Source organism: Pithys albifrons, chromosome 18 (assembly GCF_047495875.1).
Source record: "Pithys albifrons albifrons isolate INPA30051 chromosome 18, PitAlb_v1, whole genome shotgun sequence".
In the NCBI taxonomy this organism is placed as follows: Eukaryota; Metazoa; Chordata; class Aves; order Passeriformes; family Thamnophilidae; genus Pithys; species Pithys albifrons.
The window spans coordinates 6343341-6369118 of record NC_092475.1 but is presented as its reverse complement, the minus strand read 5'-3'; the positions used below and the strand labels follow the sequence as shown (position 1 = coordinate 6369118).

At 46.6% G+C, this 25778-nt stretch overlaps 1 protein-coding gene across 1 annotated transcript; it reads left to right on the top strand.

The window, feature by feature from the left end:
• The first annotated feature begins 10662 nt into the window (after nt 1-10662).
• Nucleotides 10663-25067, top strand: RBM38 (RNA binding motif protein 38). The gene is made up of 4 exons (XM_071572689.1): nt 10663-10947; nt 11436-11559; nt 12163-12217; nt 23653-25067. The coding sequence occupies exons 1-4, from the start codon at nt 10780-10782 to the stop codon at nt 23951-23953; spliced, it is 648 nt and encodes a 215-aa protein (XP_071428790.1). The 5' UTR covers nt 10663-10779; the 3' UTR covers nt 23954-25067.
• The last annotated feature ends 711 nt before the right edge of the window (nt 25068-25778 follow it).

Genomic DNA, 25778 nt, shown 5'->3' with positions numbered 1-25778 from the left:
GAGCACGAGGAGTTAAGAGTGGCAGTGCCTTGTCTGCACGACCCCAGGTAGGTCCCACCTGAGAGAGGTGAGCACAGCATCGGGTCAGGCTGGTACCTGCCACTCTGAGCTGCTCCTTCCTCAAATGCAAAACAAACTTTCATGTGTTTGTAGCACTTACCTACTTCTGAAATGGGGAGGGTGCCACATTCGTTAAAAGCCATTCACACTGTTTGGGACTTGGTTGTAAGGTAACGTGAGACTGAGGCAGCATCACAAAGGGGACCACCACGTGCCTTGGGAACACTTGCATTGACGAGTAATTCCAAATGTTTGTGTTGCATCAGTTCTGCAAATGCTTTTTGTTACAGAGCACAAAAGATACAGTACCTGTCAACATTAGCTTTGTAAAGAGAGACCGTTTTCTTCTGTTGACTAATTATCCAGTGAATATATTCAGTTTGAAGAGACACTTCAATAATTTAGCAGGCATGTGCCAGGTAATATAGGAGCTTTTGTCTTACTAGTGGCATAGATCTTCAACCCTGTGTAACTCAATCTCTGGCTTTATGTATTCAAGGAAGTGTTTGGCACAGCTCCTGTATCAAGTGCCACTGAAAAGCAGGCCTAGATAAAAGATTAAGGTAATACTCTTAACTGTGCTTAGGGAAAGTTTACCCTTTACTGCCCAGTGTATCTTTTGCAGGCAATAACTGATTTATATATGTGAGGTGTGGATATCCTGATATCTAGCTATGGGTTCGTTGTAGCAACAGAAACATACTGGAAACTGCATGTTAAATACCCTGTTCAGCTAAGTCTCTCCTTGATGGTGTATGAACAAATGCTTTGTAGTTTGACATGGAATGCATTCTGTCATTAATGTTTCTTAAATGGAGATTGTTGGTTCACTGGACCAGATAAGGGGAGTGATGTTCAGTTCCTTCAAACATTACAAAGCAAAACTCCAGTGATTTTCCTCAACCCGTTTAAAGGTACTTCCAGTTGTGTCAGAAAGGTTCAAATGTCCTTTTCTGACCCACTGGCAGTTGGTTCAGTCACCTTCTTCTGCCAGACTAAAATGCAAGTAACTACTAATCTACAAAAAAGGGAGGCACATTTTGTTTAGAATAGACCATGATTACTGTACTCATAAAGGGCACAGATAATGCAGTACTAAACTATTCTCAAACAACTAAAAATAGAATTCAAGTACAATCTTTACAATCTTTTTTTCTTTGGAAGGAAAGCTCTTTGCCATGCTCATGCTGTAACACAGAGTGGGATTTATATGGACTCAGGTATCATTTACTGACAAGTAATTGCTTTCTGCAGATACCTGACTCTTTTCCTTGGAGGTTTCCCTTTTCTACATAATGTTCATTCCTGGTCTGTAGCAGCAGGGTTGCAGACAGTAGCTGGTTGTTTAAGCATTAATGTTTAATTATGGAACAGTATCTATATAATTATAAAGAGCAACATTTACATCTGTTGAATGTTGTCAGACTTCAAACATGAGCATGTAGCATTCCATTCACTGGATTGAAACAGGTTTTCACAAAACCACAGAAAGATGGGAGAGGTCTATTTAAAGAGAACAGCTTAGCAAAACCTTTTTCATTGAACCCTTCTCCTATGGAGCTTTTGTTCAGCCATAGGCTGTGTGATGCAGTTGGAGCTGTTCTGTAATGCTGACCTGTGTCTTTCACAATGGTTGAGGTCATCTTTCTTTGGTGGTCCTGCCAACAGCAGCAGGGAGATGAGAGCGATGATGGAACTCTCCAAACTATTCTGAACGTTGCTTGGCCCAGGGAATTGTCCACCAGTAGTAACCTCCTTGCTAGTACCTTACTCTTAATAGGCCTCCTTATCTTCATGGACAGTTCTGTCATGACTGCCCATCTGGTAAGGCATCAGAAGAGCTGTTTTTAATTCTTTTAGGTTGGTGAAAATGTCCTTTAAGGTAGTACTGGCCTTGGCACCCCCAGGCTGGCAAAAGGAAAATCATAGTCTAAGAAGCAGAATGGGTTTCCTGGTTTAGTACTGATCCATACACTTCATTCACGAGCTTGACTTCAAAAACACAGATCAACTGATCTGCCAGCCTTTGTGTCCTTCTGAAAATGCATGTAATACATGCCCTCTTTATTGTCTTACACTGTTCTCTATGTGCTTATCCACTAACTAAAAGCATGATGTAGTTAGGAACTGGTCCGTGTGATTTAGCAGGAAATGGCCTGCCTTTGTTTCACTTGTCATGTTCAGCTGATGTCATTGTCCTGTTGCAATGTTGGGGACATCGTGTTGCTGGCAACTGCCTGTTGAGTTGAGCTGTTGATGCTTTTCCTCATCAGCAATGACTGTGATGCTCAAGCCAGTTGGATGTGGGTGTAGGACTGTCGGGAACTGGATGGCATTACCCAAGTGAGCTTTGACCTTTACACTTGTGGCACCATCATAACTACTTTTTTTTGTTAAAAGGCCCATTTTGAGCATTTTGAGATCATGTAGAAGCTGGAATCATTCAGATTTCAGTCCAGGTAACTGTGTTTCTCTTTTCAAATACCTTTCCAGGCTCCATGGATATACCTTCTGTATCCAGTGCTGATATATGTTGGTTTGTTGTCCTGACATTTCAATTGTGTTCCTGCCCTGTTCAGAGCCACTGCAACGAATCTTTGCTGCTTTGTGTTTGAATAGAGTAGACATGGTAACTAGAAGGCTCCAAGAGTTTCTAACACAACCTTTGAAGAAGGTTAACTACATACCATGCCAATATTTGTGTGTGTATGGTATTCTGCACTTGGCCAGGTTCCTTGTGGGCATTACCTATCTTCAAAAAGTATCACAGTTGGAAGGGTGATATTACAGCAGGTGAATTATTTATCTCATTGGATGTGACATGACAGAGGATTCTATATTAGTAACGTCCAAAGTACAGGAACCTGCAGAAAAGGACCATCAGGTTAAAAAGTGACCCATGGGTGAGCCCTGGGTGTGCTTACCTGTGCAAAGCTGGATAAAAGGGCCTAGCTGAGGTCTGACCCAATGCCATCCATGTGCTCCAGCTCTGGAGTCACTTTTCTTTCACTGCTAAGAATGCCTGTTATGTCCATACAACTGTGTTGTATGTCCCAGAGCTGAGACATCTTGTTTAATGTTGTTCTGTGTCCTATTCCCTGGTTGGAGTGAGTGGACAGTTCCTGCTCAGTTTGTACTACCAGGGTCACGTGCACTCCCATGAAAAGGTCATGGGATGTGGCCCTGGCAGTTCTGGCAAAGATTATTAGAAGCCTTCTGGCGTTTTCTTTTTTTAAATCAGAAAATACCACTTAGTTTTATCATAACAGCTCCACAAAGATTTGAAAAAAAAATTATTAATGCTTTTTCAAAGTGCCTGAAGTGAATTTCCTTCCTTGAAAGAACATTAAATGATTTCTTGCTCATTTTCAAATGTAGTTTTATGTTTTTCAAAATGCTAACAAAAGTATGAAGTTACAATTAATATTTTCCCAAAGTGCAACATAAAATTGAAATAGCAAAAATATTTTTTCAACTATTTTGAGATGTAAGTTTTGCAGTTTGGCTCAAATGGAATGTTTTTTTCTAAAAAAAACCCCTTTGTAATGGAGGAAAACCCTTTTGATAATTAAATCCCAGCCTGAGAGAGATAGGACAAGATTTTCTGTGCAGGAATTCAGGAAAGAACAGTATCTTTTCTTGAGGTTGCATTTAGCAGGTCATGACAAGAGGTTTTATCTCTTTATCTTTCACTTCTCCCCAAACTCTGCCTTTCAGATATGGGGATACCTGAGCCTGTTCCTGAGGAGAATCTCCCTGCATGGTATCAAATTTGAAGAAATGGGCAGTATTTTGGCCTACATATTTAATGTTCTTCTGACATCACCTGATGAGTCCTAGGAGGAAAATGTTTGCTGGGCCTCTCTTTATCTTATAGTTTCTGTTCCTCATCATTTACTGTCAATGCAGGAGTTGTGGTAGAAAATCTAGGTAGAAACTTTGGTCTCAGAAACTAACATGGGTTGTTTGCTTTGTCCTGTTACTTTTCTGTTTCTAACCCTTTATCATCCCTTTCCTGCCTTCTACAAAGTAAAGAAGAAACTGAGATCAGCTAGTGAAGGGTTTCCTGGATTTGTTGCATAATTTAGTTGCAATATGAAGATCTGCACTTTTCATTAGTCATTCACTAACAGGCCAAAGAGCATCATCCCCAGGGTCACCAGAAAGGCAAGGGTTACCACTGCCCCAGGCCAAGACATTACAATACTGACGATGACAAAACTATTTGGCAGAGATGCCAACAATGCCAGAAAACAAGCCACCATCCTAATCAAGGGCAGTATTTTCATTGCTCAGAAAGCCAGCCCAGCTCCCTGCTGTCAGACTGTGACAATCCCCAGCTGGCAGGCCTGGATACATCGGCTGTGTCCCTGGTGCAGTGTCATCCCAGCTCCCCAGAGGGCTTTGCAAAGGCTGGGTAGAGTCTGTACACACACAGCTCCCAGGACTTACACCTGGATAAACAGCACATTGTAGATCATGGAGGAGAAATTCCCCACAAGAGCAGAGTAAAGAGTACCAATAAATGTAGGTGTGACCACTCAAGGTGGCTGCAGAATGTGTTCACCGCTGCTCCACTAAGGCACCTTTCCTTGCTGACGTGGTCCCTCCTGGTCCCAAACAGGTGGTTCACTCTTCCCCTCTGACATGCATGACCTGCTCAAGGGCATATGGAAGAAAAGGTGATGACCTCCTGTGCTGAGCCTCTCCAAGGAACTCATAGGAAATGGTGGTGGTGGCAAAAGAAAAAGCACAAGTCCTTGTTGGCAGTCGCAGGTGTATGAGCAATGTGATGGCACAGCCTCTTAGTCTCATGGGCCATATTATGCCTTTATTTTAATCTAAACTTATATCCAAGGCTCTGCTTTCCTGTGGCAAGATCCTACAAGCAGTTATGAGCTCTGCAATTTCTCTCCCAAGCCTCTGTTTTATTTTTCAGGAATCTTGTAGCTGTTACCATGATTCAGTTTGTGCTTTGTCATGGCACAGACACAACTTTAATTGTGCAAAGGGACATCAAGTGGGAAGGCAGGAAGGTTTGGAGAAGTAGAACTCGACTTCTAATGACACTTTTGCCACAATTTTAAAAATATGCTTGTGGTCCAGCAGAGTGTTCCTTTTGTCAGGTGTTCCTTTGGTTGTTCTCTCAGTCCCAGAGTTACCAATGTCCATGTGACATCTTATTATGTTCTTTTAATACAGGTTACTTGCACACTAAACCAGATCATTTTCTGCCCACTAGAGCTGGTGGTCTGATTGTGTGTAGCTAGTGTAGCCAGCAAAAGGAGACAGAATTCACTCAGTTCTGAAATATTTCAGAAGGGGAAATAGTCCTATTAGAAAATTCCTACAGAGCAAAAGTCTATTCAAAAATCAGTCCTGACTGGGAACATCCTCTGCTCAACTATTTTGTTACAAGTGGCCCAAAGAAGGATAATTTTTATTTTTTAATTCTTGTTGTGGCAGCAGCTCCAGGTTAAGCAATGGTTATAGTGTGTTCAGGGCACCAAAGCAGAAAATCTGAGACAAGGGGCCCAGAGGCAGAATTTCCTGCTATAACCTAAACCAAATGGCCCTGAATGCAGCTTCCCTCAAGATCTCCCAGCACCGCTCCTGTTCACGGCCTCGCTGGTGGCCAGCATCCAGACTGAGCATTAGTAAAACTAACAAAGCAAACGGTTCCCACAGTAGATCCCTCTCTCTCTCCAGCTAACTTATTTAACTGTGCAGCTTCGAAGGGGGATGTTTCATCTGCTGTTGTGGCAATAAGCAGCAAGTGGGTATCCATGGCAAAACTGAAGAGCACTGCCCTACAGCAATGAAGTCTTGGCTAAGCAACAGCAGAAACTGAAAAAGGTCAGAGCCCTTCTGTAGTCCTGCTCCATTTTAAAAATAAAGCCCATCAGTTTCCTAAGAAATGAGGGAGATCCTTCAATGGCTTTCTGATCAGATCTAAGATGTCTCAACCCAACTCTCCAAAGACTCTAGGGGAAGAAAGGCTGATGCTCAGACAAGTATAAAAGGAGAGCACTACAGAGCTTCACTTCCAAGGAAGCGACAAGAACAGAAAGGACTTTGGGGCTTTGCAGAGGACAAGAAACAGGGAAGATTTCCCTTGCTACTCTTTCCTCATCTCTGTCCTGTTCTTGTGCTTCCAAAGGTATAACTTCCTGCCATAATTTGGTTTTCCTTCCTTCATTCAGGCAGGGACTATTTCTACATAGTTCTGTACCTGGATAGTTTTGCAGCATCACCTTCTCATTTTCTGTGGAATCCAGGACACTTGGTTTGGTGATCTGCAGCTGCTCCATTCCAACCTCTTGGATAATGCTGCCGAAGTCCACCAGAAGGAGCCTTTGTGTATCAGTTTGCATAAACCTCAAGGAATATACTTACATGTAAGTAAAACCCCAGTGAGTTCTTTTAACTGTGTTGAATTACCATAAAATTAATCTTCCCAATCTGAATGAGAATAGGATGCTCTGGATTTGCAATATAAATTCTATACATTCAGAATATGGATGGTTGTACACTTGCTGCTGAAGTTGACTTTTCATCCAGCCTCCTCATTGATTGACCAGTGTAGTTCTATTTCTTATCAACTACACAGGACTAAATGCACCCCTACAATAGCACCTATCAGATATGTGTTCCCCTTCTTGCTTGCAGTCTGCTCTTGGATTTGTGCTAAGCATTGTCCAGTATTCCTCAAGGCAGCTTCATACTTTGAGGTATGACTATCTTTGAAGGAGATGTCTTTGACCAGAGAAACATTCTCTTCTTTTCTCAGGTACTGGTACTGTTGTAGTAAAAGCAGGAGAAGGTGTCATCAAACTGGCTCAGCCAAGCTCCTGCAGTTTTGATCTGATGGCTGGATGTAATCTGTTGGTGCTTTGGGGAACATGACTGCTTAGGACAAGAATGAGGGAAAAAAATAGAAAAATTAATTAACTCACGTAGAGCTATCCTTTCCTTCTCTTCTCTTTCCTGCTGTGTTTCTGGTAAGAGCTCATTAGACCCTGTGTTTGCAATATCTGTACCATGAGGCAGGAGATTTCATTTCCCATCCTGCTTTCCCGGATGCGGCAGAACTAACACAGCCTCCCCCAGCCACACCAGTGGTACTGGGGGTGTGTGTGGTGCTCACTGAGTGCAGGTTTAGCCCTGACTTCTCTCTTGTTCTGTCCTGCCTGTAAGAGGACTCCTGTTCCTGACTCTAGTGTCACGTGAAAGGGAGGAGGGAGACAGAAATACAAAGATTTCTAGTCTTAACTGTATTAATTAAAAGTTATTAGCTGTAAGCGCTCCCAGACAATCAGATCCTTATGTCCCCAACACTGTCTGCCAACTACCGAACAGCCCACAGGTTGGAAGGGGTTCTGACCTCTGATATGAAGCCACACTTCAGCCAGGGAGAAAAATTAGCAATAAGCACCTCCAGAAAAATTAGAGCCTTATGAACCCAGCACTGCCTGCTGAACTAGGACAGAACACAGGCTGGAAGGTTTTCTAACCCCTGATATGAGGACCACACTTAAGCCAGGGAGAAAATTATTAGCAATAAGCGCTTCTAGACAATCAGAGCCTTGTGTTCCCCAACACTGTCTGTCTTTTAACTGACAGCCCACAGGTTGGAAGGGTTTCTGACTTTTAATATGAAGCCACACTTAAGCCAAAAAAGAACTTTTCTCACAACAGCTCCCGAAATAACATTTATTAATACAAATATGTGACAGTTATTGTGGGTTCTGCTTTGCCGGTGATAAAGTTCAGCTGCAAGATTGTATTTAATTGATAATAAAAGACCCCAAAAGAAACCAGCACAAACACATTCTACAGAGACAAACACACTAAACTCAAGTTACAATACAGCAATGTATCCCATTTTCACAACAGACAGAAACCAGCAACAAAGAACAACTAACTAAAACACAGCCACCTAAAACACTTATCCAGACACTCTGTCAATAACATAGGACAATGAAATATCTTGCACACCACTCTCTCTGTGACATAAAACAAAAGGGAAGAGCAGAGCTGCTTCTTATCAACATACATGTTGAAAAGAAACTGCACATTGAAAGTAAAGCAAGTTACTGTAGTTGCGAAACAGAGCTGGTCTTATAAAGTAACAATAGCAAAAAGCAATAACCAATATAAAATAGCAAAGTGTGAAGCAAGTTACTGTTATTAGTATTAAGATAGCAAAACACATTTAGTAAAAGAAATGCTTATAAAGTAAGAATCAAAGTAAGAAAGGAGGAAAGTAAAGTTAAGGAAATAAAGTTAGAAAAAAAATAGAAAGCACATGGTCTCACCCTCTTACATTGTTCCAGGAGGAGGAGAAGGCAGGACAAGTTGCAGCAGTTACCCTCACAGAGGCTGGCATTTTTTTCTCTCCCACTTCTCTCTGCTGGAGTTTAAACTCCAAACACTTTTATACCCTTTTTTTTTCCTTCGTGTGGTTTTGTGACCAGTAGTCAATGTATTGGGGGGGTGATGGTGATGCAGATGCCTGAGGGGAGGTGGCTGCTTTGAGCAGTCATAGAAGATATCGCAAAGGGGGGGCCATGCCATTCCTTAAACAACACTCTACCCCATGTTAATCTTTTGGTTTGAAAGCCTTTGTCCTCGGCCAGGAGCATCCCTCCAGGGGCTGAGGCGAATTTCTTAGCCCATCAGGCCTTATCAGGGGTCATCACACCACACTCCAGTGAAGAGGAACTGGGATCCGTCCTTCAAGAGATGTGGGGCTTGTGTTTGAAGAGGAAAAAAGCATATGCTGTCTTTTTCTCCCCCTGACCAAGGAAAGCACCAAGACTCAAGATACCACTGGTCGCTTTTGAGAACTCTGCAAGCCTTGCCCTGCAGAGGAGCTGGAGTCTGTTTGGGTGGTTTGAATCTTTGCCATCATTTGGAGCAGAATGGAGCTCTGTAAAAGGACAGTGACTGAGTGCCAACTGGGTTGTCATTAGCTCGCGCGGCCCAGGAAGCAGCTGATGTGCAGTTTGTGATGGAAGTCATGCAGACAGAAGGGGTATGACTCAGTGGTGGAGAGGCCCCAGCCTCTGGCTGGAGTCTGGCCCCAAAGGTGTATTCCAGGCTTGCTTTTGGGATGGACCAGGGACAGCTGATGCTGCACAAAACATATCACTGTGTGGAGCACAAAGGCTCCACAGATCCCCATGGGACTGTCCGTTTGCAGAAGGCTGTTAATGTTGCAGTGATGTTGGGTGCTGCTGGCTCAGCTCCATTTTTTTTTCCACAGTAATCAGTGGAAATGTGTCCTAGTCTTGAAGTCTGGTGCTTTAGGACTGAAAAGCTTAATGGCTTTCCTTGGCTTCTCCCCCCCACCTCTTTTATGAAGCATAGGGTGTTTAGAACTATGGAAGCAGTGCAAGAAAAATATTAATGAATAACTGTGGAGTGCAGACATTAATGCATTCCTTTCTCTTGAAATAACTGGCTTTTCTCTGTGGGGTCCATAAAAGAGAAACGTCTGCAGAGTCTGAACCTGCTGTATAGAAGCCAAAGTAGATGATCATTTAGAACTTCACTGGCTTTTTTTGCTAACATGTTACTTCTGCATTTATCATGTGGCAAAAAATCTCTTTCTCTGTAAAATGACAATCCTAAGGCACAGGGGCAGTTCTTGAGGTTCTGGGAAATGGAAACTATGAATGAACAACGACTTCTGGCACCCTCTCTTGCACCCCAGACTACAACTGATGGAGGACATAAAGCATTGCAAGCACTCCACCATGGGAGTGTTCTCCAGAGGGGAGTTCTGAGGGACGAAGTAGCTCTTCAGCTTTTGTTTTCCTGAAGTTTATGAGTGGTACGTGGAGCGAATATGGGGCTGTGCTACAGTAACAATATCCCTAGGTCTGAACCACAGGTCGGGGCTGAAACCTACAGGTCAGGTAAAGGCAGTGGCGCTTCAGTCTTCTATTTCACAGTAGGAGCTGCCTGTCCTTTGAGGGAATAAAATGCAAAAGGAGGACAGAGGAGGAGAATCCCTTTGCTGAACCACCAGTGGAAATGGGAATGGTGCATCCCTGTCCCCAGAGGCAGCCTGCACAGGTAGATGCTAAAGTGATCAGAGGAGAAGCAGGATGCTTAAGAACCTGCTTAAGAAAGATACTTCTGGACCCCTGTTCGGTGCCTGACTCCCTGGCTGTCCCTGCTTGCTGATTTTGTTCAAAACCATCCCTTCCTCCTGCCACCAAGGCAGCCGGATGGATGGCTTTGTCCCCGCGCCCGACCCCGCCGGGCTGAGACCGCTGTGCAGAGAGCGCACCCCGGGCTGCGCTGTCCGGGCGGTCCCTCGGGCGGGCTTCCCCTCGCCCGGAGGCGGCCGCAGCCGCTCCCGCGGAGCCGCCGGGACTTGTAGTCAGCGCGGGGCGCGGGCGGGGGCGCGGGACAACGCCGGGGCTGCGGGTACTCCGTGCGGGACCGGGAGGGGCTGGGCTGGTCCGCCCCCGGTGCGGCGGGGCCGGACTACGCGGCCCGAGGGCCCCTGCGCGGCCGGGGCGGGGCGGGGCGGCGCTGCCCTACAAAGGCAGCGGCCCCGGCGGGGCGGGCGCTACTCACCGGCACCGGCGGGGCGGGCGCGGTGCTGCGCTTCGGTTGCAGGCGCGGCCATGAGGCGGCTGTAGGAGGAGAGGGGGGACCCTTGGGCGGGTGGATGCCGGCCGGGGCCGGCCGCGCCCGGGCACCATGCACACCGTGCAGAAGGACACCACCTTCACCAAGATCTTCGTCGGGGGGCTGCCCTACCACACCACCGACTCCTCCCTCAGGAAGTACTTCGAGGTCTTCGGGGACATCGAGGAGGCGGTGGTGATCACCGACCGGCAGACGGGCAAATCCCGAGGATACGGCTTTGTAAGTGGCGTTGCGCTCCCCGCTGTGCCCCGGGGAAGGCGCTGCTGGCGGAGCCCTCGCTGGGACCGCCCCGGTGCCCTCCCGGCGCTTCTGCGGAGCTCTGGCTGCTCCGGAGCGGACAGAACTGGGGGTCTCGGCCAGGACAAAGGCCGGGCTGGGGGCCCGGGGGCAGCCCCCCGTGCTGGCCGAGGCTGTGCCGTTCGTTTCAGCACCTCCTTCCCCTCATCCCGCCGCGTTGTGTCCGTGCGGGGCTCAGCGAGGCGCTGGGATGGCCGCGGTCCCCGCATCCCGCCCGGGGCTCCTCCTCCGGGAGCCCACTTTTCCATCGGGTCCCAGCAGCCCTTCCCATTTTGCCATGCAAGTGAGGCTGCAGGGACGGAGTTTAGCTCCTGATTCAAAATAGAACAATAAATAAACTCCACTTAGTGCCTGTTACTGGAGTGTTTACAAAGCACTGTTGCTACAAACAAGGTTGTGCTCGATTCCAGGTGACCATGGCGGACAGAGCTGCTGCTGAAAGAGCATGCAAAGACCCAAACCCCATCATTGACGGCAGGAAAGCAAATGTGAACCTGGCGTATTTGGGAGCAAAACCAAGGAGTATTCAAACTGGTGAGGCATCCAGGAGATACCGACTCTCTCTGTTAGAATAACTTGTAAGACGAGGAAACGAGTTCCTCAGGCTGGATTCATCTGATCTGGTGCACGCTTATCTGTCCCCCATAGTTCCGATTGTTGGCTGAAGACAGCATAGTCCGATTACCTCCCTTCTGTATCTTCTTACTTGGACCTGTTACACCGCTGTTAGGCACCAAAGTTCATAGAACTGAGTTAAAGCTGTTTTCTTGCACGGCTAATCTGTTTTCCCGTTATACTCTTTGTTACATGGGAATTAACAGTAAGATCCATTTCATCATCCCGTCCTTTGGTTTAATGAACACAGTACCCGGTGTGTAAAATAAGGCTTTTTACCCCATTGTCTGTTCAATAACGGCACGTTCACACTGGTCTCTTATCTGAATTCCCATCTGCTCCTCGTGCATATCACAGGCATGTTAAATTTAACTTGCTTCTAAATGAGGCTCTGAATTTGCTCCCATGCATAGCAGATAAAATGCATATACTTGTGGTGTAATTATGCCTGCAAGTTATGAGTCGAATGGTACAATGGATGCCATTCATTAATATTTCTTTTTTTCTGACCCTTTTTTTAAGGTTTCACCATAGGTGTGCAGCAGCTACATCCAGCCTTCATTCAGAGACCCTTTGGGTAAGTGGAAATGTTTCTTAACGGTCTGTTTGGAGTCAAGTTCACGAATCAACTTCCTCATTGTTTAAAATGTGTGAAAAAAGCCTTGGCCGTCAAGAGTGGACAGTTTCAACAGCTGTTGTTAATGTTTGGAGTACTTTTGTTTCTGGTGGAGATTTCAGAAGTTTTGTGCATTTGTCAGCTTTAATGTAATTCCCAAAGATCCTTCTTTATCCTCAGTAAATCGTAGTCATAATAAACCCAGTGCATTGCTCGCTGCTTTGCTAACTTCAAGAATTCAAATAAAGGGAAAATAGTTTCTCTATAGTACTTAAGGTGTCAAAACAATTAAGCAAATTCTGTTCTCATGTTTCTCGAAAAAGATCTTCTGCTTCCACTGTGCTGTTTCCCACGTAATAACGCTTAGGATACAGTTTTATCCTAGAAAACAAATTGCATTGGAAACAAAGTCTGTTACTTAATGAAAGTAACATTAGGTCAAAAATTGATTTTGGACAGATGTTATACAAGGCTTGAATAGTCTGCAAAAGTGGGCTTTTGTCTGCTGTTTTCAATAGCTTATACCATCCCTACTCAGTTAGAAAAGTCCTCTTTTTATACATCTAATAGGATCTGGCAGCTGCTCGGCAAAAGACAAGTGTGCTTCATGAGAACAATAGTGACTGTCATACTGCCTTCATTTAACTGTTTAATGATTGATGCAGCTCTTTTTTTACACCATTTCAGAAAGTGAATATTGATGGGGTTTTTTATTATTATTTTCTAAGAGCATTAAGAAAGTAGGTGCATTTTTTAAAGCTTTTGAGGACTTCTCTGTTGAGGGGTTTTGTGTGCCTCTAATATAAATAGATGGGATTTTGGCCTTTGTCAACAGGAACACTTCATCGCTTTCCTGCTCTCTGCTTTTTGGGGTGTTTTGGGGTTTTTTTTCAAGAAAAAAAATCTAGTAACAATAAAACAGAAACTTTCACTCTCTGCCCTCATGGCTGCAGTTGCCAACCGCCTGGGTAATCTCATTCCGATGAGTTTATGGATGTAAGAGGCTGTGTTGCCACAATAGTGCACACCCAGTGTACGTGTGTTGTGTGTGGTTCAAACATGCCAGTTTTCGTAAGCGGTTACAGCGCTCTTGGAAAGACTCGAAGAACATCTGTCATGAGATGAAGAGTCTCCTTTTTTTTGATGCAAGAGCTACAGCAATCTGCATAGACAAGATGCTGCTCTTTAGCAGCTCTCCTTGCATGGGAGCTGCAATAGCTTTCATAGCCCCCAATGCAGGCAGCAGCGGTGCTTTGGGATGTGACCCCGGAGGTTTTCCACATTGCACAGGGGTGCAGAAGAGAAGTTGATAAAAGCAGCCTGTGGCGAGTTCTGCCATGCATGCAAATAGAGCACAGCAAAATGGTGAAGCCCATTAAGCTCCTCGCAGATTATCTGCAGTTCTGTGGGTGCCATTCTTACCGTGCAGCCGCAGCTCTGAAAACAGAGGGTTTTTTTTGTACAGTTTACTGTTGGTTTCACATACAGAGGAGTGTGGGATCGACTGATTATGTGCTCTTTGTGATCTAGACAGTTCCTGTTCCAGTTCTTAGGCATTGGTTTCATCATTAAACCAGCAGAGCTGCAGTTAGCATATACAGCACTATAAATTATTTATCAGTTGCCAAGAGACAGGAACCAGGAGAATGGAGGGTTGTAGGCAGGGGATTATATATCATTATTTGCAAGCATCAGTAAACAAGAATTTTGTTGCATTCAGTCAGTGCTGCAGTAGAATCATTGGAAATGTGGGTTTGGCAAAATGTGGAGCCATTTACCTGAGCACCACGGCTGGGGCTGCTCTGTGCATTCTGTCAGGTGCTCAGTCAAGTAACAGTGCTTGGCTGCCAGTTCCCTCTTTGTTTCATGAGCAGACCAACAAAATTAAGAGCCTGCCAGGCTCCACTCTTGCATTCCCTTGAACCCACAATTTCCTTGGCCTTCTATGGGATGTGAGCATAGAAGAGGAATTTATCAGGGTCTGTCTGTCTTTGGAAGCTTCGTTGAACTGCTGTTGTCTGTCTACTCTGCGCTGTGCAGAGTGGATCCTGACCTTTCCCAAATGAAGCTCAGTGGCTCATCTGCTTTGCCCATGGTGTGGGACGTTGCCTGGTTCTCCCTCCTGCACTTCCTGTCTCTGCAAACTGTGCCCAGGGGTTGCCATAACAATCACCAAAGGGTGATTCTTATGGGGCATGGGGTACTAGGTGTGTGAGCAGGACTTGGCAAGGCAGAAATGAATGAACAACTGTTAACTTCAAGGCAGTTAACTGAGAGCAAGCCAGCCAGTCATGTTCAGCTATCAAACCACAAAATGCAGGTTTTGGTGAAACCTGAAATGAATGGAAACTATGAAAATTACCCAAACATCAGTGAGGATTATTTATAAACTGAAGGCTCCCCCCCCCCCCCCCCCCCCAACCCCAGCCCCAGGCACCCAAATGCAGCTGTAAATATTGCCTGGGCTATGCGGAACAGAAAGAGAAACCATGAGGAACCTCTCTCCTTCCTCCTGCTTGTCCTGGCAGGGGAGGCACTCACACAGCAGACAGCACGGAGTCGGTAGTAAATCCTGTTTTGAAAAGGAGTTTCTGGCTTGTTGTAACTGGAGACCTTAACAGTAATGCAAGGCAAAGGATGTGCCTGTGTCAGGGTGACTTGGAGATCCGGCTCCTGAGTTTAGGGAAGCAGCATTAGGCCTGGGGGCTCAGCCTGGGGCTTACAGACTGTGCTTTGCTTGGAGGCACCTGGCAGTGCCACAGTGTGTCCCTGCAGCTACTGTGCTTAACGTGATCAGGTGATGTGACAGAGCTGCTTGGTGCCCACTTTCTGGTCATCTCCTCTGGGACTCTGATGCTGGAGAGAGGTTTGAGTCTGTGCAGGGAACGGGGATTCCCTGATCCTCCTCTTTGCAGCCCTGCTTGCTGCTCTGAACATAGGCAGCATATGGCAGATGCATTCCTGTGGCTGTGCCTCAGCGAAGGAGCTATCTGTGTGGGAGATCTACCCAGGACTGAGTAAGTGACTGAGCTCTTGGAAACATAAAGCTGTCTCTTGTAGCAGGATCCAGCTCTTTCCATATCTGCATGTTGGATGTCATTGCTCCAGAGATGCCATCCTTATGCAGTTGCTCGTTTTGGTGGCCCCCACACTCTGGCCCACGTTTGGTCTCAGGCAGTATCAGAAAGAGTTAAATCTCTTTGAGTTTAAAATTTCATGCATTGATGCTTCTGCAGTTAGAAAGTGAAGAAAGTCCCTCTTTGTGTCAGCCTACCCTCCCTTGCAGCTGTTTATCCTTAAAATTTCTCTATTGGGTTAAAAATTAAAGGAAACAAACTTACTTCTTTTCTGTGGTTATGCCTGTAAAGCAGCACACATTGGCCATGCTCTGCTCAGCCTCTGTCAGCTGGCATCCCTCTGCTCCCACTTCCTACTGCTCCCTTACCTGGAGGTGGGTGGCTGCAGGATCCCACCCTGATCCCATCCTGCTCTGCCAGTCACAGGTGGCTCGTGGGGATATGGAGCACCAGGCACGTGGTGGTATCCTGTGCCAATAACATGAAAGCGTTGAGGGGGGATTTCCTAAGAAATGTTCAAATCCATTTTTCAAACTATTTCAGCTGCTGTTTCTCAGGCATGGTGACTGCTGCTGAGACAAAATGCTTGCCAAGCAGAAAGAGATCCTTTATTTATTTTTTTTATTGTGTTCTTTAAGCATAGACATGTTTATAAGCAGATCAGATGGATTTGCAAATTAGCTTGAACATCTACTTCAAGTGCTGGTGTCAGACACAAGGGCTTGGTGTACCTTTTGTTTTGGTTTTAGATACAGTTTGTTCATGTCCTCCCCATAGACTGTTACAGAAGAAAAGCATGGTCTGATACACTGACTTTAAACTCAGTTGTGTAAACAGTGTGCCAGGCTCTGAGCACTAGCAGACCTGTTGCAAGGGACAGGCTTTGGGTGAAGGTGCCACAAGCCATTCCTCTGCAGTCAGGGCACAGGCTGATGTGTGATGGAGAGCCAGGCTGAGCTGGCTCTAACTTTGTCTTTACAGCACATGGCTCAGGTTGTACCATCTTCTCTGTGTGATTCCAGTGCCTTTGGTGGGTTTGCTCTTCATCCTCCCCAGCAGCCTTCTTAGCAACAGAGACTTGAGTCCTTTCCCCTTGGTGCAGGAGCTGGGGGGGTGGAAGATCCAAAATTCTCCTCTGCTGGTGCCAGTAGTCCCAATGTGGCAGACTGATGGACGCATCTGAATTTTCAGAGCAGTCCAGCTTGTACTCGAGCTCATCTTTCCTCTGCACAGCTGTTGACATACTGGTCCCTAACTCGTAGTGTTAAGTACATGCCCAGTAATTCGAATGATGAATGCAGCCCTGGGCATCCTGCCTCTGAGCTGAGGGCACCAGCCAGGGAACCAGACAGTTGTTGCGCTGATAATTTGGTAGCAAGGACACCAGGTCACTTCTAAATATGACTTATATGAAGAACTTGTTCCCCACAGATGGGAGCAAGCTACATACCAGAGCTAAATATACTCTATGATCACAAAAGATGAAAAGTCATGGACCTTGGAGTTAAAACTGAGTCTCCTGTTTCTTGGTCTCCAAGTGCTGTAAACAGGATTTTGCTGTCCCCTGCCGTTTCCCTGTCATCAGCTTGGAGCATTTCAGCTCTCCTGTGTCAGAGCTGAGCTGCTGCTGGCTCTGCTCTGGCCAAAGCAGCACAGGCTGGGAAAGCCATGCTGGATCCAGGCTCACACACCCACTGTGATTCCAGCTTGCAGGAAGGTGTGGAGGGAGATGTCTTACACATTGTAGGACAACAGACGCACAAATGGCAGCAGAGGTCACAAACTCTTAAAATGGAATTTCTTTCCTGGCTGAAAAATGTCTTAATTACTTGTTTTATCAGTGTAGGCCTTCTTTTATCAAAAACAGATATTTCATTGCTTCGTCCATAGCTGAAGCATTCTACTTCAAAACACTTCATCTCTCCAAGAAAGGGTTTTTGATAAATCAAATGTGTCAATGGTTTTAATTAAAGGTCAGTGGAATAGATCATGTGTAAAGAAAGAAAGTCTGTTAAAAATGGAACCAGTTGAAAAATGTATATTATGCCAAAACTTGTCAGGTACTTCAGAAGACGTTAGAGACGTTTCTGCCATTGATTTCCTCCAAATTACAGAAGAAAATTGGAGAGCTCAATTGGAGGCAGAATTCCTGGTGCTTCCTGGGTTAATCTGTCAGCAGAGCCTCTGGTTTTCCCTAGAATCCTACTGGGTCCCTAACACCAATGCTGAAGGACTCAGGGTCCTGTCATGCACTGGTGTGAAACAGTCCCTGTTTTTTTGTCAGTTGATTTCTGGTTTGGCTGTGCTGATAACCCAAAAGGGGAGGGCTTTCTCTGTCTCTGGAAGCTGACTAGTTTCGGATAAACTTCCATGTGGCTTTTTCCTTGGTGCCAGATGGCTCTTGTTTCAGGCAGATGTTATCTCCTGCTACCTGAGTGTTTTCCAGCCTGCTTCTTCAAAACTATTTTTGGTCTGGCCCAGCATGCCTTTGTTTGGGATTATGGGTCTTTCTTTTTATTTCCTTTTTCCTTTGGGTGTGGGGGAAGCAAGATGCAGAGGATAAAGCTGAAAATTGTTGAGGCTGGCTATAACTTGTGATGGAGTTCAGCACGTTGATCTCAGGACTCTTGGTTGAGCTGACAAAAGGGATTAGGTCTCAGTGAGATGTACTTCCTCCTTGATTTGCAGTCTTTTCTTTGTTTCTTTCATTTTTTTTCCCCACTGATTGCAGTCTGTGACAGGCTAATTTGACACGTTATTCCTTGATTATTGCCACTGGTGTGGTGATGTCTGGTCCCAGCAGGGAAGTAGGAAATACAGTCATACCTCTTTTCATAGACTGCTTGTAAGTCTCCTCAGAGGGCCAGAAGAGGATGAATAGAAGACAGACAGGCAAATTAATTACAAGATGAGCAGAAATTGTGTTGATTGGTTTGCTATTCTGTGTTTGTGTCAGATTGTAGCAGGTGAGGATAAACACCTTGGAGCTGCAGAGTTCATCCTTGTCTGACTTGGAGCTGACTGCCATAGCTGGCTGATGAGGCAGAACCTGGACATTTCAATGCATGTTTTAATCAGCTGTAGTGGGGACATTCCAGGATTTGGAGGTTTGTCAGTGGCTGAAGCCCAGCCCGTGTCAGTGAATGGTGAGGGAAGGTGGAGTGGTTGGGGCACAATGAATGTCCTGGTCTGCACTGAAGTGTTGGTGGATAAACTCTGTGATCTCCTGCTAGAGCAGGAGTCCTTGTTGGCACACAGGGACCCTCAGGCCATGCTCCAGCCTGAGGCTCCTCCTCCTTATGTCTGGATTGAGGACAGGACCTGAATTTCCCACATTTCTACAGTGTTATCATCATGGCTGGGGCCCATATGATACCTGTTACCAAGCCTGCCTCTGCTCCATGCAGGTTTACTGAATGGCTCCTCGAGGTGAGTGCTTGCTGGCTTAGGAGTGTCCTTCAGGAACGATTTCTTGGAGTGTGAATTACCTCAGGATGTGTGCCTGCATCACCAGCTCCAAGGGGGTGTTGTGGCACTGCTAATGCAAGTGTGGAGTGTGCTTCCAGGAGCAGCTTTTAAACTCATGGACCACTTCAAAATACATCTTCAGGTCTGTCATCCAGGCTGTGGTTGGAGGTGTAACATCACCAGGGGTAGTTTTCATATTGCTGTTGTGGACAGCTGGGGCTGGGCTCAGTACCAGCAGGACCACATGCTGTGACAGCGTGGGTGTCCCTGTAGCAGCGAATGGGTCAACTCTAATGGAAATGGAGGCCAAATTCCTGGGGTCAAATGCCAGAATTTGTGCCTACATTGGCAAACACAAAGGGCTCTGTTTCTTTTATTTTTCAAGGAATAAAAGGCTGGTCCTGGCGGTGGCATTTGTGTGCTGATCTCTTTGAGGCTGCCAAGAGCCCTGTGGCCCTCCTTGTTTCCCAAGTGTGTGTGTGTGATGCTGTGTCCCCCCGACAGAGGGGTGCAGCTGTCTCCCACCTCTTCAGAAGAGACCAAGCCAGCTCCCAGCAGGGCTGGCAGAGATCGAGGGGTCAGGAACCCCCTTGTTCTCCCAAACTCATGCAGCTTCCAGGAGCTGCTCATGGCTCATGCGTAGGAAATCCTGCACGATGGGAGAGAGCTGAGAAAGTGCAGCTGAAGCACATTTCAGGTGTAAATGTGATATAAAATAGTGAAATATATGAAGTGACTTGGAGATGAGACAAGCTGACAAGGGCTTGTTCCTCTTCCTCACTGTTTGGGATGAGGTGTGGACCACATGGCCATCTGACTTGCTGCCCACCCCTGCTCTGCAGCTCATCCTGGCAGCCCTGCAGCTGTGGTGGGGAGAACTGGGTGATGGCAGGTTTCAAAAGGTTGACTTTTTCAGCAGGCAGTACCTCCCCAGAGCCGAGGGCGCTGGCACCTCAAACCTCACCTGATGCGTTGGGACATCTCCACCCAGGACTGCACCAAAACAGGCTCCTTTTGTTCTGTTCTCCATATTTGCACTGCAAAAGCAGAATGGTTCCCTGTGCCAATGGCTCTGTAACCATCTCTTTTGTTCTGTGTCTCACCCCTGGCTGCCGGGGCAGCGTGGTGTGGTGCCACGGAGTTCGGAGCGTGGGCTGGTGTGGCGACCACGGCGGTCCTCCCGAGTCCCTCCTGTGCCTCTAGGCTTAGGTTTGACCATGCTCGTTGTGTTTGGTGGCCTTAGCCCATGATTAATTGTAGTGCCATAAGCATCTCATATGTCTACTGCTCACAGGATGACTTTGGTGTGTGGTGGCCGTGGCTGATCACTTGGTTGATGTTTTATAATCACACTGTGTGTGTTTTTGATGAAGTTCTCTTCTGGCTGGCAGGGCCCATCGTGGGGGATGGAGGAAAACTGCAGAGAGGGAGGGAGGGAAAGGCATCTTAAAACACAGATGTGACTCATCCTGTCGAAATTCATAGACAAGTTTGCTGATTTCTAGAAAGACAACTCCAAAACAGCTTGCTGCTTTTTTTTTCCTTCCTGAAAGATCATTTTCAGAAATAGTATAGGGAGGGTACATATTTTAACATTATCTGTGGATGCTAAATGTTGCCAGCAGAGAACTTCATTGTACTGCACTGGTTTGTTTTGTTTGTAGCTGCAAGTCATCAAAGTGACCTTACCTTGGGTTGTGTGGTTTGTTTTGATTGATGAGTTGCCATCTGTCCACCTAATTCAGAAGTCCAAACTGCATAATATCTTGATTGCAGATTCTAGCTAAATTATGAAAATCCCACAGACCAAAAGAACCTCCCCTTTTACATATACATTCTGTTTAGAAGCAGATTCTAGAGCTGCTGAGTTGTGTGTGATATGTGCTTGCATATGCATTGGACTGCGATGGATTTCTAGAAACAGGGTACAGGAGTGCTTGCTGTCTTCCAAACTAATGATGCTTTTTATCCCAAGTAGCTATGAAGAGCTGGAATTTTTCCTTTCTGAGGGAAAAAAGGTAGTGCAGGATGTTGTGGATTGGCTGTCTCTGAGCCCATCGTGGAGCTGCGACTGTACGTGAAAGCAAAGCCAACATGCAGAGTTTCTCAGGGACAAGTTGGGAATGTCCACTTGTCCACATCGCTCACATGGTCTGTGCCAGCTCTGAAAAGCAGTTGGTTGGCAGCAAGAGACATCAAGGAGTGACCTGTGGAGCTGCTCAAAGAGGGTGATGCTCAGGCTGGATTGCTCCATGTCTCTGACTGTCCTGATCATTTGACAGGGACAGGATGGATGCCTATGAGCAGGGAAAATACAGGCCCCTCCTCTGCTCCTGCTGGTGGGTGGGTTTTCCCAAGTCCTGAGGATTGTGCATTTGGTTTTTGTTGCATTTGTGCAGTGGTTTTAACTTTATGGAGCCCTGGAGTACCAGGAAGCCTGGTAGTGGGATATCATGTGTAGGGAGAAGTGCCAGGCAGCCAGGGGATCCATCACCACTCTGCATGCAGGCTGTTTTCCAAGCTGCTGATCCACAAAGGGGTGCAGCAAGAGGCTTTTGCAGGGTCTGCTCATCTCATGCCCAATGGTCAGTGCCTGGGGATGCCTTTGCAGAGCCCTTCCCCAGTCCCTGGGAGGCAGGAGAGCAGCATTATACCTCTGAGCTATTCAAAACAAAATGAAAGGGAACAAGAGGCATGAAGAAGCTCTGGGTAGGACTAACCCTGCTCCTGGGAGGAGGTGGCTGCTGCTGCTGCCTGATGTGAGTGTGTGACATTAAGTGCCCTTGGGCTGAACTGGTGCTTAAGCTCCAGCTCTGACTCAGCTGTGCCGGCCTCAGTTTAGATCAGAGCTGAACAAAAACGAATTCAATGAATTTCTGCTGTCTCATCTCATTCTTGTTACCCACAGGGTGATGCTGGGTATGGTGACTTTATGGACTGAAGGACAGTGAGGTCTCTCTCACTGTGCCAGGGATGGCTCTGGCTTCCAGAGATGGTTTTGTACTTTATCAGCCAGAGACTGAGGTGCTTCTCACCATTCTCCATCCTTCCTGGTGCCCTTGTCATACCTAAGGACCTTGATTTCAGGGGCCAGTCATTCTCTTTATCATGCAAATTGTCTCAAGAAAAAACAAACTGCATATGGTAGTGAGAAAATGAGAGAAAACTCGGTTCAGATGAGAACTTGTTTGTGAGAAGCCTTTCTCCTGCCTGAGGAGCATCGAGTGCTGGTTGTAAGCAAATTGGAACAGCCCTCCAAGTGCTGGATAGAAGGGACCAGCCCCAGGTGGACCCCAGCATGTTGTAGGTGGTGGCCAAGACTTACAGTGCTTGGGTGGAATGAAGGTGGCCATGTACAACCCTCTGCCTTGTGAGGAGCCTGTGGGAGGCTTTCAAAAGTGGTTGTGTTTGAAAATGTGCTGTCACACACATCCACACAAAAATCCTCAAAATATTTGAATCTGCATAAGCTCTTTGCACAGTTTTGCTTGGTTTTTTTTTTTGTTTTGTTTACCAAAAGGAGTTGAGTTTGGAGGCAGGGGAGCATGAACTCTCCAGAGTATGGCTTTGGTTTGTGCTGTGGCCTAACATGGTTCAACAAGCAGCAGCCAAAGAGACCTTCTCCACCTTTTCAGTACATGTGGCCCCGATCCTCCAGTGGTTGCTGGTGACAGTCCTCACCCCCATTTCTTAAACAAGCCTCAGATGTGTCACCCTACACACAGCAGAGCTCTGCTGCCATGGGTTGTGTGGGCAGGGACTGCTCACACTCCATAGTACATGTCCAATTCCCAAGTTTTGTCTGCCCCGTGGCAGTTTGTGGATGGACCTAAACCTTCAGCTTTGTGCAGTTTTTGCTTTTGTTTGAAGCCTGACTTGACGTGGGCCCTTTGGAAAATACATCCCTTTCATTTTGTTGCCTTTTTTTTTTGCTTTTCCTCCTCATTAGCAGTTTCTAGCACATTAGTGGGCACTCCTGCATTAATGATCTCCAGGATCTTTCCACCTATGGACTTTAATTGACTGTGTAGTTCTTAAGTTCTTCTCAGCAGCACGGCTGCCTCAGGGCAGGGGCAAAGTGGCTGGGAGAAGCAGTGCTTTAGGACCTGCATGGAAAAGGCAGGAGAGATGTGACACTCGTGGGCACAGGAGTGCCACTGCCAGGCTGGAGGCTGCTGGAATGAGCACTACTGGGAAGTGTTACTGAGGGGCAGAAAACCAGCATTAATACCTCATGTTTTACAACAAACACCCTGTAGCATTGCCCTAAACATCCAGTGTTATGGAAACATGGGTTAAGTGTGTGGTAACTGATAACAGCTCCCACGCTGGAGCGTTGGGGCTGTGCCAGGGGACAGTGGTCATCCCTGGTGGGATCAGTGGAGAGCGATGTGGTGTCCCTGGTGGTGGGAGGTGTCCCACAGGGGCTGTGGATACTCAGGATGCTCCACCCACGTTTGGGTGGTGGGACCTGGAGGATATGGGAGGCACCAAGGCTGGCAGGGACAGGCAGGGCATGTGGGGGCCAGGGAGATGAAGAGAGCGAGTCATGGCCATGCAGACAGGTTATTCTGAGGCCCAGCAGCCTGGCTAATGGGAGGTCCAAGCTGTGGAGACTAGGGTGTGTGTATTTGTTGCAGTCCATGCTTCACCTTGCACTACTTTCACCCTTGGGGTCTAAGAGTGTTTTGCTTTTCATCCCCCACCCCTCGCAGCACCCCTCACTCGAGGGCAGCACTGCTGGGCAGCACCGTTTCTGTTGCTGATCCACGTGAATCTGGGGGGGAGCAGGGGGTGTGCAGGCTGGAGGGAGCCCAGCCCCTCGCTGACCCTGTCCCTTTGCCTCCACAGACTCACGCCTCACTACGTTTACCCCCAAGCCATCATCCAGCCCAGCGTGGTGATCCCCACCCCTGTGCAGTCCATCACGTCTCCCTACATCGACTACACCGCCGCCAGCCAAGCCTACTCCCAGTACACCACAGCTGCCTACGACCAGTACCCCTACGCTGCGTCCCCCGCTGCTGGCTTTGTGGGGTACGGCTACACGGGCACGGTGCAGCCCCCCATCACCGCCAGCAACCCCGCGGCGCCCGCCACGGCCTTCGTGCAGTACCAGCCCCAGCAGCTGCAGCCCGACCGCATGCAGTGAGGGCCCTGCCCAAGCCTTTGCCTCCTAGGACAATCTTACAATGGAAGGATACGACTAGGACAACAAACCCCCCACACCCCCCCAAAAAATATAAAAGAAACAAAAGAGCAAAAAAAATCACCCTGTCCCTTTATCCCCCATATGTAGGTGCATATTGATACCTAAGCTATTTATAGTGTTGAGGGCGAACCCCAACCCTTGCAGTCTGACTGTGCTTATGAAAATGGACTTCTGGTAAGTTTCTTTTTTTTTTCCCTTCAATATGGACAGATACTGTCTTGAAGATGTTCTAAAAGTGACTGAAATGTTTCACAGGAAAACTACAGATTCTTGCACACATCGCAGTCTGCTTCCATCACCTGTGGTCTTCTTTCCGCCCCCTTCCCCATCAGCCCTTCCTTCCTCATCAAACCTGCAATCCTCTTATTTACTGGTGAGGTACAGAGGTACTTGGAGAACATGGAGAAAAAGCAATCTTATTTTTTGGTTGTACAAAAACTTTGTAATACTCAGAGATGCCTTACAGAAAAAAAAAGCAAAAGAAAAACTATTTTTTAATATTTATTGCGATTTTATTCGCATGAGCTGTGAATTGCAGACAGAAGAATAGTAGTAAGTATCTGCCTTGTTTAATTCTCATTTTACTAAATTATTGTATGTAGGTAAAAGTTCTTAAGTAATTGCTGAATCACTTCAACATGCAAAAGGGAATATTGGCTTGAAGGAGAGCAGAATATTCCTTTAGTCAACGCACTGTACTATTTTCTTATTGTAATTGTTACTCTGTTAAGATTATCTCAAATTTAGGTATATTTTTAAATGCAAAAAACCAACCAAGAATACTGAACATTTTGTCTACTTTGGTAGATCTTTTGTTACGATGCTGCAATCTATGGAGACATTTACAGTATTTATGTAAGAGATTTGGGGCTGTTGGACAGAGAGGTTTAGGAGAGTGGAGCAAAAAAGAAGGAGTTATGTCACTGAACAAATGGGTAAATGTAACCTTTTTATGCCTGTAATCCAACAGCCAAATAAAGGAAGAGAACAGGCGATGTAAGTTAAGTGCATTTCTACAAAGACAGCAATAAACTTATTTTAACTTTTAAAAGTGCTCAGTGCTCTATGGTACAATGTTTGCTTGGCTGAAGTGCATTAGGTCCCAACTGCTGGGCCTTCACCACGAGTGGGCTGGGCTGGGAGTGTGTCCTGTGGCAGGAGCCCCTGCTGGCATCCTGATGGGCACTGCCTGTGTGCCACCATCCCTGCAGCGTGTTCCATGTGCCCTTGGTTACTCTCCTAAGGCACCTCAGGGGTTTTGAGCTCCTGGAGCTGTGGATCCCCAGCACTGGTGCTGGGCACTTGCTCACACTGTGCAGAGCAGAGGTGGGGAAGTGCTGCTGTCCTGGTGCAGCTCCAGTGGACGCAGGGAAAGCTGGGATCAGATCACACCCAGAATTCTTAGGAACCACTTTGCTGCTGTTATTTGTTTAGAGTTGTTTTCCAAAGCTGAATCCACCCAAAAGTGAGTGATCTGGCTAAGCCCTGTCCAAGGTAACGATAGGTTGCTGGAGGTCTCTGTGATCTGGCAGGGCCAGGCAGGTGCAGCAGAGTGAGACTCTGGCAGGGTGGTCCCATCCCTGAGCCTCCTTGGCCTTAGTTGGCTGCACTTGTCTCTCCCCAACCAGCTTGCTTTAGAAACTTGATTTTCGGATTTTGACAATTATGAATTTCAGAATCAGTTTTTAAAAGTAAAAAAATTATCTTGTTTGGTCATACCAGTTATCTGGTTCATCTTCATAAAGGTCATGGCAGGACTGCCGCT

Coding starts and splice junctions, on each gene's coding strand:
- RBM38 (XM_071572689.1), top strand. CDS start 10,780: ATGCACACCGTGCAGAAGGACACCACCTTCACCAAGATCTTCGTCGGG. Junction 10,948..11,435: donor AATCCCGAGGATACGGCTTT/GTAAGTGGCGTT, acceptor GCTCGATTCCAG/GTGACCATGGCGGACAGAGC. Junction 12,218..23,652: donor TTCATTCAGAGACCCTTTGG/GTAAGTGGAAAT, acceptor TTGCCTCCACAG/ACTCACGCCTCACTACGTTT.